Source organism: Leopardus geoffroyi, chromosome B1 (genome assembly GCF_018350155.1).
Source record: "Leopardus geoffroyi isolate Oge1 chromosome B1, O.geoffroyi_Oge1_pat1.0, whole genome shotgun sequence".
NCBI lineage: Eukaryota > Metazoa > Chordata > Mammalia > Carnivora > Felidae > Leopardus > Leopardus geoffroyi.
The window spans coordinates 141,412,359-141,430,965 of record NC_059327.1 but is presented as its reverse complement, the minus strand read 5'-3'; the positions used below and the strand labels follow the sequence as shown (position 1 = coordinate 141,430,965).

Below are 18,607 nucleotides of genomic sequence, written 5' to 3'. Positions count from 1 at the left end.
TGCCAAATGTCTTCCCCCATCAGAGTCTTTGAGTTTGTTGCCCTCTTTCCCTGGAATGTACCTTCTCCAGATCTACCTCTGGCTGGCTCCTTCTCACCTTTCAGGTCACCTCCTGAGAGAGGTCTTTCCTGACTAAACAGGTCAGTTTGCTTCCTTTCAGTCACACTCCATTATGTAATTCTTACTACTATTTACATAAACATGTTAATTTTCTTTACTGTCCATCTCCATCCATTAGAATGTAAACTCCATGCAAATAGAGATATAATCTGTGCTGTTCACTACCGTATGCACAGTACATGGAGCAACGTCTGATATATAGTAGATGTTCAGTAACTGTTTGTTGAATGAATGAAGAAATGAATAGTGTCAATATCCACCTAACTGCTCAGCAAGAAATTTTACACTTTTCTCCCTCCTTCATTCTCCCCAAATGATACATCCCTAAATTTTGTCAATCTACCCTTGTAAGCGCCCCTTAAATCTACACATTTTCTCCATTCCTACCACCATTATTCTAGGTCAGGCCATCATGAGCTCTCTTCTTGTTACACAGTCACCCCTGGATGGGTCCCAAAGCTTGTAGTCGCATTCTGTTCTCTGTATCCCACTCTTGCCCTGCAATCCCATCTGCATGCTGCTGTCAAAGGGATTTCCTGAAACACAAATCTGATCTGTTCTCAACACTGTCATGTTCAACAGATTGCAGTTGTTCTCCACATTTGGGGTAAAGTCAGAATTTCATTTCGTGGTTTACAAGGTCCAGCCTTTTCAGACACATTTCTTGCTATGATTCTTCCCCATTATTTATGCATCCTTGAATGTGGCATTCTTTCTTGGCCTGAACCTTCATGCATGCTGTCTCCTCTCTTGGAACATTTTTCCCCCTTTCTATGTGAGCCCTACCTTCTTTTCATCTGGCTGATTATTTAGGTCCCAGCTCAAATACCACTTTCTCAGACAGACTTTTCCTAATTCTTGATCTATTTTAGGCTCTCCTTACATATGCTCCCATAGTACCCAATATTTCCCATATGTTGGATTGTATTGTAATGGCTTGTTTTCTTGCCTGTATCCTTTACAAAATTGAAAGCTTAAAAAGGGTATCTCGTTTTTGTTTTTGACATTTGGCATGGTGATGGCACAGAGTAAATGCTCAATAAATATTTCTTGAATATATGAATGATAAAGTTGATGACAAATGAGTGGAGAAGAGTCACTGTGGTTGAATATTTTGTGCAGCATTATCTATTTCTTGTAAGTATAGATCTATATATTGTTTTGCGGCCAGTGAGATTTGTATTGTGGACACCTGTATTTCTTAACAGGGTGTTGGAACTGATGAGTTTACTCTGAACCGAATAATGGTTTCCAGATCGGAAATTGACCTTTTGGACATTCGAGCAGAGTTTAAGAAGCATTATGGGTATTCCCTATATTCAGCAATTAAAGTAAGTCTCCCCTTGAAAGTAGTAAAACACATATTGCCTTTTTCTACTCATCTTCTTTCCTGTATACTCTGTAAACATAGAGATATGTGACTCAGTTTTCTTACTCCCTGTCAATGCATGGATGTGTTTTCCGAGTTTAAAATAGTGATAGCATAGGAGCGCCTGGGTGGCTCAGTTGGTTGAGTGTCCGACTTTGGCTCAGGTCATGATCTCGTGGCTTGTGAGTTCAAGCCCCACATCGGGCTCTGTGCTGACAGCCCTGAGCCTGGAGCCTGCTCCAGATTCTGTGTCTCCCTCTCTCTGCCCCTCCCCCACTCACGCTCTGTCTCTCTCTCAAAAATGAATAAATGTTAAATGAGCACTGGGTGTTGTATGTAAGTGATAAACCACAGGAATCTACCCCCAAAACCAAAAGTGTGTACACTGTACACACTATGTTAGCCAATTTGGCAACAAATTATATTAAAAAAATAAAAATAAATAAAGTGTACAACTTGAGGAATTGAAAGAAAATTTTTAAATAATGATGGCATAAACAAATGAGTGAACAAATAAATAAATATATAAATAATAGTGATAACAAAATGTCTCCCAAAGATAGTGATTATTTTTCAGCTCCAAAATCCCAGGCACATAACAGACACTCAACGTTTTCTTTTAGGTTTAGTGGCCATTAATTGTTCTTCTTCTTTGGATTATATATGCAAATCAGTTACCTATATTTTATATTGTATTCTTATTTATTTATGGTCTTATTTATTTCAATTTTTCTTTATGACAACAGAAGGAAATAAAAATACATGTTTTAAAGTTCCTGTTTTTAATGGAAGTATAGTTGGCATACAGTGTCCCGTTAGTTTCAGGTGTGTGGCATAGTTAAATCTCTTGTTTTACTCAAAATATAGAGAGCATGGTTCTGCACTGTGGAACTCTTTTCATTTCAGTTTATAGGAAGTTTTCTCATTCTTTTTAACAACTGCACATCATTCCATTGCTTATGTATTTGTACCCACCATATCAATAGATGTTTCCAGTTTCTTGCTGTTACAAACAATTGAATGATGTCGTGCTATGCATGCCCAATTTCATGAGGTGCAAGTGTATCTAAGGGATACAGTCCCATACGCCAGTAGGATTGCTGAGGCAGATGTAAATACATTCGTAATCTTGGTAAATGTTACCAGTGCACTTCCCTTTGCACATCATGTAGTCAACTCGATTCATTCACCAAAACGAATCCTATTTTTCTTTCAGCCAGAGCTTTTGTTTTTACACTAAACCTTTGCAGAAGGTGCTGCATGCTGAAGTGGAAATTGAGGAACTTATTCAACAAGGCACCTCTCAGACTGTGCCTGGGGCTTAGCACAGATTTCATCAGTTCACACTCAATGCAATTTGAATCGATTCTGACACATCACAATAGTTTCAATCAACACAGGAAGATTTAATAATGTTAACCATATTGTACTTACTAAGGCAGAAAAGTAGACTCATACATTTTATAAAGATTGCCAGTAACAAGGTTGAAACATAAAGAAGGCCTTCAGTTCACCCTCAGCAAACTGGAAAATTAAATTAACCATTAGTTCTCCCTCCCGCAGTAGTCTGGCTAATTGAGGCTTATTATATTAGGAAATATCTAAACTATGCCTGCCTTGATAGAAAAGAAAAATCCCTGGCTAAAGAATTCAGTTTGTAATTTAAAATTACATAAGTTTCTTCATTTCTATCACCTAAGGTACATTTTTTTAAATGAAATGTTGGGTTGGATCAGGGAAAAAAATAGAGAGCTTAATTAAACTATTTCAATAATCAATAAGTATAAAACAAATTACAAAGGAGACCAAAGACCTACCTCCCCCAAAATCCCAGGCTCGGATAGACTCACAGGTGAACTTCACCAAACTTTCAAGGAACAAATCTTATACAAGTTGTACCAGAAAACAGGAAAAGTGAAAGCTGCCTAATTCATTGTATGAATTTAGTATAATCTTGATTCCAAAGATATAGGATAAAGAAAATTACAAATTCATGTCACTTATGGACATAGATAGCAAAGAGTAAAATATTGACTGAATGTATCAGTTTAAATTTTTTTTAACGTTTATTTATTATTGAAAGAGAGAGTCAGAGCGTGAGCAGGGGAGGGGCAGAAAGAGGGGGAGACACAGAATCTGAAGCAGACTCCAGGCTCTGAACTGTCAGCACAGAGCCCAACGCGGGGCTCGAACTCACAAACTGCAAGATCATGACCCGACCTGAAGTGGGACGCTTAACCAACTGAGCCACCCAGGCTCCCCTGAATGTATCAATTTATCAAAAAAAATAACGCATCAGAATCAAGTGAGGTTTAATCCAGGAATGAAAGAATGGCTCAACATCAGAAAATTAATATGATTGCCCACATTGCACACATATAAAAGATAATTATATAATTATTTCAATATTTTCAGAAAAAGCTTTTGAAAAGGGCCAATACCTATTTATGATAAAAACATTTACCAAATTAAGAATAGAAGCAAACCTCCTTAAATTGATAAAGCTTACATACCAACATATTATGACAAATACATATTTATACTCGGTGGAGAAACTTTAGATGCAATTCCTTTAAGATAAGGATCAGAACAATAATATTCCCTACATACTAATACATACCATGCTACTACTACCATTAATATACCTTAATGCTATCTTACAGAGGACTAGGGGTCCTGGACAGTATTGGAAAGGAAGAAAAAAATATGTGTAAAGATTCAAAGGGAAGTGTTGAAGCTTCCGTTATTTTCAGTAGATACAATCATCTTTCTAGAAAAAATCAACAGGAATTATAAATTATTATCAGTAATAAAAATTCCACAGTGTTGCCAGTTAAAGATCAACCTGTAAAAATTAATAGTCCTTCTTAGACTATATAATCAGAATTAAGCTACCATTCATAATAGAAACAAAAACTATATAACTCTATGGAGAAAACTTTAAGACTGTTCTAAAGAACATAAAATATGTCAGTAAATGGAGAGCTGGTTCATATCACTTGAGTAATATGATAGGATATTGTAAAGATGTCAGTAATTCCTCAAAGTAAGCCATATAAATCAAATGTAATTTCAATCAATATTCCAGTTAGATTTCTTTGAGGAACTTGGTTAACTTACTCTAATATTTATGTGAAGGAATAAAGATTCATGATTAATCAACCTTGAATAAGACTAAAGGGGCACCTGGGTGACTCAGTTGGTTAAGCATCCCACTTTGGCTCAGGTCATGATCTCACTGTTCATGGGTTCAAGCCCCACGTTGGGCTCTACGCTGATAGCTGAGAGCCTGGAACCTGCTTCTGATTATGTGTTTCCCTCTGTCTCTCTGCTCCTCCCCTGCTTGTGTTCTCTCTCGCAAAAATAAATAAATAAACTTAAAAAAAATAAGAGTAAAGATAGGGAACGGGCTAGTCCTATTAGAGATTGACATGGTACAAAGCCATTATTGTTTTAAGTGTAGTTTTGGAGTAAGAACAGACAAATTAAGCAATGGAACAGAATGGAGACCTTAGAGACAAATTCAATTGTTTGTGGAAACTCATAGGATAGAGGGAACACCATAAATCAGTAGGGAAGGGACAGATAATTTAGTAAAAATGTATTGGGAAATCTGGTCAATTCTACAGTGAAAAATAAAACTGGATCCTGCCCAACCCCGTATCATTGGTAAACTGCAGATGAACTAAAAACCCAAAGAGAAAAGATAAAATTAGAAAGTTAATCCAAGAAAATACAAGAGTTACCTTTGTGACCCAAGAGCAAGGAAAGAATTTTTAAATAAAACTTTAGAAGCACAAATCACATTGCAAAAATGACAAACAAAATAAAATGTGTTATTAAGTATACTATTAAGTATAACATTATTTACTATTAAGTAATCTCATTACATTTTCAATACTGACACATAGGATTTTTTTGATGTTTAAATTTCTATAATTCAAGAGCTAGAGTTCCATTTTGCATATCACCTGACTTTTGGTTCTGCCTCCTCTTCCTTCTGCCTATAGTTTGGACATTTTTCTGCTCATTTTTCTGCTCACTACACCTTTCTGGTGTTGGTGATTGGTGGGGGAGAGGAGGAGAGAGAGAGAGTAGGAAACACAAATGTGTCCCTCTCATTAGTAGTAAGACATTAATACAAAATTTGGATAAAATTACATTAGTAAGATTTCACTGAGCAACAAACTAAGTAGCTATTTAATAAATAGTACAATTCCAAGGTCTTTAATGGAAATCATAGTAGCCATCCTCAACGCATAGTCTATGTGGAGATTTGAGGTGAACATAAGTAAGATAATTAGAAGAATATACTATGAAACAACATACAATTAAATTAAATACTGTGGTACAGAGGAGAGCAACACAGGAATTCAGAGTAAAGAAGTTTGGGGTTAGATAGGGAATGTTTCTTGGGGAAGTGGGTCTTGAGCCTACATTTGAAGTTGAATAAGCTTGTGTTGAGTGCCTCCTGTGGGCCAGGTGCTATGCTGTTCAACAGGGACTCAGGTGAATGCTCTAGAAATGTATGTATGGTTAGGAGTAGGAGGGACAGAAGCAGTAAGGCACTTGATTGATGAGGGAATCTACCTTGGGGAACACTGAAAAACAAAATCCAACTGGCAAGATGAATTCAGATGAAAGAGAGTTTTGAGGTCACAGAATTTGTATTTTATTCATCCACTAGAGATATTTACTAAATGCATATTATGTACCTGGTTCAGAGTTACAATTACAAGCAAAGAAAAAAAAAGTTTCCCCGTCCTTATGGAATTACAAATAAATGTAAAGTTACAACTATGCCAAATGTAAAGGAAAGAGATACAGTGCTGTCAGACCATAGGATAGGGATAGGAAAAGCTTCCATGAAGAAGTTATGATTGAGTTCTAAAAATGAGTAGACAGGGGCGCCTGGGTGGCTCAGTCGGTTAAGTGGTCGACTTCGGCTCAGGTCATGATCTCGCGGTCTGTGAGTTTGAGCCCCGCGTCAGGCTCTGTGCTGACAGCTCAGAGCCTGGAGCCTGTTTCAGATTCTGTGTCTCCCTCTCCCTGACCCTCCCCCGTTCATGCTTTGTCTCTGTCTCAAAAATAAATAAACGTTAAAAAATAAAAATAAAAAAACATAAAAATGAGTAGACAAAGGTTGTGGGGTTGGAGAATCAGTAAAGCATTTCAACAAAAGGAAAAGGAATTACAAGGGGAAAGACCTCATGGTAAAGAAACATAATGAGAAATAAGGCTGAAGGGACCAGATCACCCAGGACCATTTGTCAACCTTTGAAGATTTTGTCTTGAGCCCAAGAACCCTGAAGAGTTTTCCACTTAAGTGCATAGTGTCATGATCAGAAGTACATTTTGAAAAGATGCCTGTGATCACAGACAATGCATTGGAGAGAAGAAGGAAGAGATTTGGGAGTGTTGAGTTCTTTTATTAGTCATATTGGAGCTGCTACAACTGGGGATTGCAAAGTAATAATGCAAAGAGATCAAAGAGCAAAGGCTCAAAAGATATTTAGGAATTAAAACTTAGGGGACTTGTTGTGTTACCTTGGTAGAAGGAACAACAAAGAAAAGATGTCAAGGATGACTTCCAGGTTTCTAACTTGGGAACAGATAGTGATGCCATTCCCTGCACGAAGGTCAGACTTTAGGTGTGTTTGTTTGTTTGTTTTTGTTTATTTACTTTTCTTTTTTGGGAATGGGGGAGAAGTTCATGAGTTTGGTTTTACGCGTGTTGAGTTAGAGATGTCTTCGAAACATGGAAGTGGAATTGTCATGTCAGGAGCTAGTGGTATGAGATACATTTTCAGGGTCAGTTATGTTACTGAATAGTTGGACGTGAATGAAAATCCTCTAAGGAGAAAATATAGGTAAGAATATAGAAGAGAAGAAATATAAAAGAGAAAAAAGCTTAGAATTGAGAACAGTAAGAATTAACAGTGGGAGAATACAGTTGATGAATCTAGAGCCAAGGAAACTGGTGACAAGAGATGGGAGCCTAAAGCAGATTTGTCATGGTCAGAATAGAAAAAGGAATAATGTAAAAACCACTGCAAAGAAATAATTGGCAGGATGGATTAAATGTAGAGAATAAAAGATGGGATCAAAGTTGGGAGAAGAAAGAATCAGTGGTACCACTGTTAAAATACACCAACACAGACATTTGACTTCTTAAGAGCAATTAATATGGCCTAATTAGGAAGACATACATTATGTTCAAAGGTTTTGAAAATACATTAACTTTTTTGTGGTTGTAAAATTTCTAGAATAGCCATTTTACTAGAAGGCATAAAGGTATAGAGGTAGAAGAAAGGATGAACATTTGTTTAGTACTGAGAATGGATCTGCATTTTATGTTAAGCTACTTGGACGTATTTTCTTTTTCTTAAATTTTTTTTAATGTTTATTTATTTTTGAGACAGAGAGAGAGAGTGAGAGACAGTGCGAGCAGGGGAGGGGCAGAGAGGGAGGGAGACACAGAATCTGAAGCAGGCTCCAGGCTCTGAGCTGTCAGCACAGAGCCCGACGCGGGGCTCAAACCCATGAACTGTAAGACCATGACCTGAGCCGATGTCAGACACTTACCCGACTGAGCCACCGAGGCACCTCTAACTACTTAGATGTATTTTCTTGTCTAACTGATAGAACCGCTAATAATTGTTTACAGCTTGGTCGGAGATGGTAAAGGGAGCTGTTTTAATACCCAGTGAGAGCACTGTTGGTTTATCTGCAGTTCCAGAGATATTACATCTGGCAGAGCAAAACTTGGAAAGCCCAACAGAGGAAGAACCACAGTCTATATAAAATAAGAGAATGTATATGAACGCCTATTGTGTCTCATTGTGAAAGCAACACATAACCTCTAAATAACCTTTCTTCATTGTGTCTTTTGCATTACTGCTTACTCTAATATTTATCCTGGTGTGAAACTTGAGTGTAAGAAGTGCTCACTGTTTGAGTTGCCTTGAATAAAATGAGAATAATGTGAGGATTTTAAACAGTCTAGATTAAAAGCCAAGTTTTACCTCCAATGCTATGCAAAAGTTTTACCTGTTTTGCCTAGTAAACATGGCATCTTTGTACACAAGCCTGAATCTCACCTGTTGTCTGTCTAAACAAAGATCTTTTTCGGCTAGCCTAGGGGAAAGGAACTGAGTAGCATGCACTTTGGGAATGTCAGGCAATGTAGTATGGTGTTAAGGGGTCAGGCCCTACCTGTTCATTAGTCTCTGTATGATTTCCTAACCTCTGTTTTTCTCATTTTATCTGTCTATTAAATGGACATACTTAGGCTGCCTACTGCATAAAGTCATAAGGGTTATAAGGCTAAAGTAGTTAACCCTTCCAAGAGCAAGTGTTTGATGAATATTAATATGTTATTAAGATTATCATTTTTAAAGTTTTATTAGAAACGTAATATTATGTAATGTTACATAATTGATGCAATCTTATTTTTCAAATCCAAATTGAAATTTAACTGCCATGAATCAGGAAGAATTTAAACATTATATATTGTAAAGAAGATGCTAGGCTGGAACATAATCACACTCAGGTATGAATGAATAACAGAATTACAGATGCATTTCACAAAATGGGACAAGTCTTGAGTCTCATCCCACTGAATCACCCAGGACTGTGGGATTTCATTCGTTTTGGTCCCCTCATTATTTATGCTATATCTGTCCTTCTCTCCATTGGTCCTGTTCCTTACAGTCGGATACTTCTGGAAACTATGAAATCACGCTCTTGAAGATCTGTGGAAGAGATGACTGAGTGAAGAACACAATCTCCGAAGGCCGCTGCTCCCACAACGGGCCTTTCCAACAGCTCTGCTTACTCCTTTCTCAGAGTTTTGAAAACCCCAAGCAAGCATAAACAGCAACCTGTTTTCCTAACAGACACTTCCATCGTTCCATAATAACGACAAAAAGTGATTCTAGTAGAGCATCTCAGCATCATGTAGGAATTCATAAATGAAATTTAAGTGGTATTAAGGATCTACTAATACAACATAAATAATACAACAGGATCTACTAATACAACAAAGGATCTACTAATACAACAAAAATAATACAATATATTTCAGCTTAGGAAGTGAGAACCTTTGCAGAATTCTAACACATTGAATGTGTAAGCAGCATTAATAAAAGCTGTTGCCTTTGTTAAAGGTAATTTGTCTGTTTTTTAGCCCATACCAACATTGTCTTGCTGGTCGCTAACAATTAATGATATTTTAAAATGCATTTCTGTTATAAAAGCTATTGCTGCTTTACTTTATGTATTACCTTATTAATCGCATTTAGCTTTAAGAAAGGAATAAAATGAATGTAATCCTGGCCTGCTCTTTCTAGTTGTGATCAAGCTATAGGAGTGGCAGTGCATGATAAGTTATTTCAGCCCCCAGAAAACATCTGCTGAACTATTAATCTAACCACTTCCTGTCAAAATGGCAAGCATGAATTGTGGTTGTTTCATGCTAAATACTACTTTCCCAGAATGGCTATGTAGAATCAATTCTTTAAAGTTTCTTTTCCTCTAAAATAAGTTGGCAAAACTATGCATTTAAAGAAAATCCTTCATGTTATCTTTGAAAGGGACCTAATATCAAATACCTTGACTAATATGAAATATATGAGGTAAAACTTTCCAGTTGGAGTTATCAGTCTGGACTTGAATAGAAATGATAAATGTATGAGAACTAAAAATAGGGATGTGTGAATCCAGAGCTTTTAATCAATGCATTCCACTGGCAAACATTCTGAGAACTTTCAGAAGGAGAGCAAATTATTTCTTGTTCTGGGATTTCCAGACTGCATACAGGAAAAAAGCACAAAGATTTAGAGTCAGGCACACCTGCCAGTTTTGACTTCCTGCCCTACCGCCTACTAGTTCTGTGACCCTGAAAACTTCTAAACCCTGCTAAACCGAAGTTTTCTCATCTGTAAAATGGTGATAATTATAGCACCTACCTTTCTCATAGGGTGTTTAAAAGATTAAGAAAGATAATGCCTTTGAAGCACTTAGCCCTATGGTTAAGTGCTCAATTACCAAGTTATTATTACCAAGCAACATCAAAACGGCCATGACAGCATTGCAGCGTTCTTCAACAGACTTCGGTTTATCTACCACGTGCCAAGCTCTGTGCTAAGTAGGTATTGGATGCACCAAGGGGACTGAGACTCATTTCCTTTCGCCAAGGACCTTAAAATCTGTTCAGGGAGAGTGGCGAGTGCATATAATCACAACCCAAACGTACCACGTTGTATTGAGGGAAATAACATTGTGTAAGAAACGGAAGTGGTGTGGAGGCTGGATCAGTAATTCAGCCTATCGAAGGTTACAAACTCCACCAGTAAAGAAGAAGAAGAGAGGCTCTCCAGATAGCTGAGAGCACTTGCAAAGTCACAGAGTTATGAACTAGCACAATGTGTGCACAGCGCTACCCAAAGGTTATGTATGGAGGCTTAAAAAACAAGGTGGGGGTATGGTGAGCGGTGATAGGCAGGGGCCAGATCACAACTGTCTCATGCTAATGAGTCTCAAGCAAGGGAGAGTCATGGATGGAAGGAGCATTCCAGGAAGATTTCAATCGGGGAAATGATGTCAAATTTTTGCTCAAGGGAGAAGGATGTTTGGGAGAAGAAAGCTAGAGGCAGGAGCTCCCTTGGCAAGTTCTGTAATCAAGTCTCGAAGTTATCAGCCTGAGCTAAGATAATGGCAAGGGAGGACAAAAACCCATGAACACACTTAAGAAATGTTTAAAAGATAAAACTAATAGAATATGGTAATCAAGGTAGTTAGGTGTCAAGTTTGCTCCATGATTTTGGCTTGATTTAGCGAATGAGTGTCTCACCAAGCAGTAAATCATTACTAATACTCACTGAGTACTTACTATGTATCAGGCACTATGTTAAACAGTTTTGTATATGTCAAATCATTAATCCTGAAGGAACTTTACAATGTAGACACTAAATCACGGATACAGGAATGGAACCTTAGAGAAATTAAGGAGCTTGACCATTGGAAGAGCCAGGATTTAAATCCAGCAGCCAACTCCAGTGTCCAGGCTCTTAGCCACTATTTGCCTTAGAATTTATCCTGCCTTGGGATCACTGTTACTTTTACCCTGCAATGTAAGTTATTTGAATGCAGGGATTTTTGTCTGTTGCATTCACTGCAACATTCCTAATTCTTAGAACATGCTTGGCACATAAAAGGCACATGATAAATCTTTATTGGGTGAATGAAGTTCTTTTTCCTCTACGCCTTTGACCTATATAAGTGAATTTAGGGCAGTTTTTTAAACATTTGTAGGTATACCTGAATCTCCGCTTCCCAGGCTTGGGAAAAGAAACTAACATCACTACACTAAAGGTAGACTTGGAGAAAAGTTCAGAAATTTTACCCATATGCAGAGCACTTCTTCCACACTACCTATCACTGTAGAAAGGAATATATTATGAAGCTGGCCAGGGTATTGGGACTTCTGGAGAAGCAACAAGTTCAAACACCTGTAGGCTCTCCTTTACTTAACATCAAGCTGAATTCCTGAAATGGCATTACAAGATTTTAATCTTGGTCACATTCTCCAAACTCATGGAGAAGTAATCCCTACCCCCTTTGGATTTTGATACTAACTGTTCCCTTTTCCTCTGGAAAAATGGTTTGCTTCACTAGCACTCTCCCACATACATTTTCCTTCCTTCTTTCCTTCCTTCCTTCCTTCCTTCCTCCTTCCTTGTCTGTTTCCTTTGTCCTTCTCTCCCATTCATTCTTCTCTCTCTTTATTGATCTCTGTAATGTAATAAGCATTTTGGAAAGCACTCTCCAACATGAATACTAGGACCTTAAACTACTACCAACCACATGACCTTCCTCTCCCATCCTCCCTCCATCTCCCCACCTGACCTAACTTTCATTTCGAATTACATGTTCATTGTCCCCTTGCTTTCTTTTTATATCATTTTTCATTCAATTTGTTTTTCTTTACTAATTAAGCCTCTGGGACTTCTTTTTTTCATTTAATATTATTTTGTAAAGTGATATCCATATCATTGCATGTCATGTATTTTATTTATGTTGACTGTCACATATCATTCCATTGTGTAAAGTCATCATTCTAGGAGGCCACAAAGTTGCCCTCAAGGAAGTAGGGAAAGCATAATTTCATCTGGCTCCCTACCCCTTGTGCTTAAAAAAAAAAAAAAAAATTAACATTCATTTATATTTGAGAGACAGAGTATAAGTGGAGGAGGGGCAGAGAGAGAGGGAGACACAGAATTCAAAGCAGGCTCCAGGCTCTGGGCTGTCAACACAGAGCCCGACTCAGGGCTTGAACCCACGAACTATGAGATCATGACCTGAGCTGAAGTCTGACGCTTAAGCGACTAAGCTACCCAGGTGCACCATCCTCCCCTCCCTGCCCCAGGCTTCTTTGAAGCTATAGTGCCTCACTATGGCCACAGAGGTAGCTTTCATCTCCAGTCATGAAACTAGGAACAACCTGGATTCTTCTCTTTAATGGGTGCCGATCACCAATTTCCAACGTTGGGTGGGGGTTCCAACAAGCAATGCTCCACCACCAGCTGGATGTCATACAATTCAACTCAGTTCTATCAGCATCTACCTGGATTTAGCATTAGGTCTCATAGGTTAAGGGCTCAGTCCCACAAGACTGCCCCCTGCCAACTTCAGATGCCAATCACAAGTCCAGGTTGTCATCTGTGCTTCTGACCCCACTGCCTATATGGATCGGAGGTTCCTTGGGTGTGATTAATTTGCTAGACAGCCTCCCCGAACTCAGGGAAACATTTGTTTATACTTACCAGCTTATTACAAAGGCATATAATAAAGGATGCAGATGAACTCTAATTGGGAGAGATGCATAGGGCAAGGTGTGTGGGAAGGGGCGAGGAGCTTCCCTGCCCCCTCCTGGGGCACCTGTCTCCCAGCACCATCACGTGTTCACCAACCTGGAAGCTCTCTGAGCTCCATACAGTTGGGATATTTATGGAGACTTCATCACACAGGCATGATCAATCATTAATTCCGTTTTCAGCCTTTCTCCCTTCTCAAGAGAGTGGGAGGCAGGGGTGAACATTTTCAGCTTCTAATCACAGTTTGGTCTTTCTGGTGACCAGCCCTCATCCAGGAACCATCTGGAACCCTTCCAGAGTCTCCTCCTCATTAGCAAAGACCAAATATTAAAGTAAAAGACTTATCACTTATTGATAAGTCAATAAGTGATAAGAGTAAATAAAAGTCAATAAGAGTAAAAGTACTCTTATCACTTAGGAAATTACAAGGGTTTTAAGAGCTCTGTGCCAGGAGCCAGAGATAAAGACCAATATATATTTTTTCTATTATCTCATACTCTTCCTTTCCCAGGGATTGACTGCAGACTCTGTTACGACAAAGGACAACCACGAACCCATTGTAAATGCCAGTGTGTGTTCTATATCTCTAAATCCCTAGCCCAGTTCCCTATTCATAGTTGGTACATAATAAATTTTAATGACAATGATTTGTAAAGTGGGGTAATAGACCTTTTCTGCCAGTTGTATCAGATTGTTGTAAGGAGCGCAGGAAAAAATGATTACAGCTACCTTCTAAAGTATTGAATGTTACTCAAATGTAACAAAGAATTGTAGAGTTTATAGTAGCATAATCAGTTTTTGTTGTGTATATGAGTCAAGAACTTACTATGTGCCAGTACTATGCTAGATATTTTAGATCTCATTTATTCTCAGAGTTGTAATGTTATTTATCTATCTTAAGTACTTTATGGAACTAAGCATGGTTATACATATCAGTGTTATCCCCATTTTACAGATGAGGAAAATGAGGCCCAGATAGGTTAGGTTACTAGCCCAAGGTTACACAGCAGTGAGGCCAAGGTTTAGGATCTGGGCCTATTGGTGTCTGTGTGTGAGTGAGTAGGAGGAACGTGAGAACCTGAAGGAAGTGATGACCCCTTAATAGAAAGCTGCAAAGAGAAAGAACACTGAAATAATGAGAGACTCCCAGGAAAGCTCTCCTCCTCCATCCCTCTACTCCCATCCTTCTTGCCTCGCATGCATTGGACCAGCTGGTAGCTGCTCAATGCACAATTCTGATGATTCTGATGGAACATGGCCCTCTCAAGATGGAGGGTTGTTGTTAGTGATCCTTCCAAAGAACTACAATGCTTATTTAAATATTTAAATACAATACAAAAATGAGAGGGGCAGTAGAGGGCACAGGCAGTGCCATGGTTAAGTGCATGGGCCCTGGGGTCATGCTGCCCAGATCTGTGACCTTAGGCAAGTTATTTTACCTTGCTAAGTTACATATTCATCACCTTTAAATTGGGGACAATCATAGTTCTTGCCTTGTAAAGCTATTTTGATAAGTAGATGAGAAAGCATTTAAAAAGCATTGAGCATAGTACATAGCATATGCTAAGCCCTCAATGTTGGCCTAGATCATATTATTATCACAGTGTACTATTCAAAGGCCATGTTTTTATTGCCTTCAATTTCCACAAGGTGGCAGGTCGAGTTCAAAGTGGACCCCACGGCTCTGTGTCCCAAAGGCTAAATCTGCTTTAATTGCTTCAGAATAACTGGGCCAAATCTGAACTGTTGGAAACATCGTCATTATATTGTCTATAGAATATTTGTTATGGTCCAGGCATCTTACTGTTGCTGTAAAATTCTTCATGGAATATATGGATCATTTAACTTAATCCTCTTGTTTCTCATGACTCCCAAGACCATCTGCATTAACTCTTCCATGGATCACCTGCCCAAGTGAGTACATTCAGGTCATCTCAGCACACTCCAAGTTGAGGCCCTGAGGACCGTGAAGAAGAGAGAATTAGCAAGCTGGAGGGAGTCCTGGACTCCGTGACTGGTGAGCTGCAGAAGGCAGGACGTTGGCATGCCTCGTTCTAGAGGGATAATGTAGCTCATTAGGAGCTACAAAATGACAAATGAAGATATTGAATAGGGGATTCATGAGCCTGTTTCTGAGAGTGTATTGAAGGAAATTTCAAGATAGCGTAATTCAGACTCTTGTGTATCTTCTCCATTTTTTCATTTTTCTAATTCTAATTGATAACCTCTAATTTTAACAATTTGTCTTTAAAAATTTTTTAATGTTTATTTATTTTCGAGAGAGAGTGTGAGCAGGGGCGTGGCAAAGAGAGAGGGAGACATAGGGGCGCCTGGGTGGCTCAGTCGGTTAAGCATCCGACTTCAGCTCAGGTCATGATCTCACGGTCTGTGAGTTCAAGCCCCACGTCAGGCTCTGGGCTGATGGCTCGGAGCCTGGAGCCTGCTTCCGATTCTGTGTCTCCCTCTCTCTCTGCCCCTCCCCTGTTCATGCTCTGTCTCTCTCTGTCCCAAAAATAAATAAACGTTAAAAAAAAAATTAAAAAAAAAAGAGAGGGAGACATGGAATCCAAAGGAGGCTCTGAGCTGTGAGCACGGAGCCCAATGCAGGGCTCGAACCCACAAACTGAGAGGATCATGACTGGGGCTAAGGTTGGCTGCTTAACTGACTGAACCACTCAGGCCCCCCTGATAATCTGTCTTTAAAGCATTGCTTTTAGAGTCAGATCCAGTGAGATTGAAATGGTGCCTTCGTTACTCCACTATCTGTTAAAGCAGTATTTATACCAGTAAGTATTTGACGAATACTTAACTTCTTTACAGTTCAGTTCTTGGCTGTAATAAAAGCATCTACCGTAAAGAGTTGTTGTGAGGGTTAAGTGAATGAAGCATGTGAAGAATTGAACTCAGTCAAAAGTAGTTAGTCCATAAGTATAGGTTTGCCCAGCAAACAGCAGGTAGTAGGTGTTTAAAACGCACTTGCAGAATAAAGAAATGAGGGGTGCCTGGGTGGCTCAGTTGGTTGAGAGGCTGACTTTGGCTCAAGTCGGACTTGGCTCACCTCACAGTTTGTGAGTTCGAGCCCCACATGGAGCTCTCTGCTGTCAGTGCAGAGCCTACTTCGGATCCTCTGTCCCTCTCTCTCTCCCCTTCCCCTGCTCTCTCGCTCTCTCTCTCTCTCAAAAAATAAACATTCGAGAAAATAAAGAAATGATATGCACAGTGATAATAACTCTAAGACTGGCCTTGGGCCTTTTCAAGGAAAACGCTCCATGAAATCAGTGTCATCTTGTCAGATACGTGCACGTCAGTGGTTAGGTGTGCAGGATCTGAAGACAAGTTCCCCAGGCTTATTTTCTGCCCACCAGTTGATGATTGTGTGCCATGTGAGTGAGTAGCTTTTTTTTTTTTTTTTTTTTTTTTAACATTTCTATGCGTTAGTTTCCTTAGCTGCAGGGCCGGGATGGCAATAACATCATTCAGATTCAAATAGGTGTGAGGTTTCAATAAGTCTGTTTAGGTAAAGCACTTAGCACAGGGCCTGCTGTCTTACGTGCTCAATAAATGTTAGCTGTTATTCTCTGGCTCGGTTTGGAAAAGCTACAATTGCTTATAGTTGATTCACTTGGGGGATTTGGGGATGTTGTAAAGCTAACTCTTCTAGTTTGTAATTAGGAAAGAAGATCAAGCGGAGTCTTGGCAATTTCCTGCCTCTGAAACCTTGTGTTTTATGAACCACGGAAAGTACCCCAGATTTCTTTTCAACTCCACCCTGGCAAACTGACAAACTTAAATCTTTCCCACCCACTCTCCGTACGTCTCCTGCGGGACTATGAAAGTGACGCAAGTATTAGTTGCTTGGTGTATAAGCTCTTTTTTTTTTTTTTTTTTTTTTTTTTTATTTCTGAGACAGAGATAGAGCCTGAGCAAGGGAGGGACAGAGAGAGAGGGAGACACAGAATCCAAAGCAGGCTCCAGGCTCTGAGCTGTCAGCACAGAGCCCGACGCGGGGCTCGAACTCACACACCGTGAGATCATGACCTGAGCTGAAGTTGGACGCTCAACAGACTGAGCCACCCAGGCACCCCTGTATAAGCTCTTTTACTCGTACTAGATTTTCTTCTGGTTTCAACAAACTCAGCTTTATGCCTGCCAGAAGGCCAGCCCTGTTCTGAGACCAGAGTTTGCCTGTTGCTGTGGATTTTATAAAGTCGAAAAGTGGTAGAGAGGAGAATTTCAAGTGAGGAGGAGGGTTACAAGCGAGGAGTAGCACTGAATGGCTCTGTAAAAAGAAAACTGTAAACTGTAAAAAGAAATCCCAAACCCCCAGACCCAAGACACTGAAACAGCACATTCAGCTGTATGCGTTTTAAAACACAACCATGCGTTAGAGAAACCGGGCCTTCAAAACCTACGAGAGTCGTCTTTTGGCACCCACGAGCTTTGTGGGACCGGATGTGGCAATAAAGGATGGCCCAGAGTGATTTGCAGAGCTCTGAGCTCACCCTGAAGTAACAACTGATAGGCTACGGACCACAGGCGAAAGAGAACTTTGAAAAAGGACATTGAGATCAAATCAGCTCCTACAGAAGCAAACATGCTGCCAGAGTAGGGAAGTGGGGGACAACAAAGGTCCTGGGTGGGAAGTGAGTGAGAAAGAGCCGAACTCACACCTCCCTTCAGAGAACTACAGCAAGCCAGAGCAGAACTGGCCTATACTGGCTCCTGGCCACATTCCTCACAAGAGGTTTGGAGATTGCCAATGGGGAAGATTTAGACTTTTTGTTTTCTTTCGTGTTGGAGACCTAAGTCTCCAAAGAAAACCTAGATCATGCACTGCGAATTCTATTTAAACAGGTATTAAATGGTATCCTCATATAAAATACCTTCTTTGGTTGCTAGCTGTCAAACCAACTCTTAGGTTCTTTATTCCTTCAAGTATTTATTACATGGTAACCATGGTCCAGAAACTGTGCTAGGTGATGAGGTTATAAAGATGAGTAAAGCTACCTATTTCCTGACTTTGAGGAGTTGATAATCTGAGGAATGAGGAAGGGAGAATAAAGACATACCTGGCTAACTAGCAAAGGCAGCCTCGTGATGGTGGTGGTGGTGGTGATGCTGATGTTGGCAATGGCGACAGTAGATGGGTTTAAGGATCAGGCAGACTTGGCTGCCTCCCTTCACAGCTCTTTAACCTCAAAGAGGATGCACACACTGTTGTTCCTGACTTTCAGAGTTGAAG

General features: G+C 39.5%; 1 protein-coding gene across 5 annotated transcripts in view; it reads left to right on the top strand.

Annotated features, from left to right (window-relative positions):
* The window catches only part of ANXA3 (annexin A3), a 53,877-nt gene extending 44,373 nt beyond the window's left edge, over positions 1-9,504 (top strand). For all 5 annotated transcript variants that reach the window (XM_045473642.1, XM_045473644.1, XM_045473646.1 and 2 more), the window contains 2 exons: positions 1,329-1,451; positions 9,203-9,504. In XM_045473642.1, coding sequence (XP_045329598.1) covers positions 1,329-1,451; positions 9,203-9,262 — 183 coding nt within the window. In that variant the 3' untranslated portion in view covers positions 9,263-9,504. The remainder of the gene's footprint in view (positions 1-1,328; positions 1,452-9,202) is intronic.
* The last annotated feature ends 9,103 nt before the right edge of the window (positions 9,505-18,607 follow it).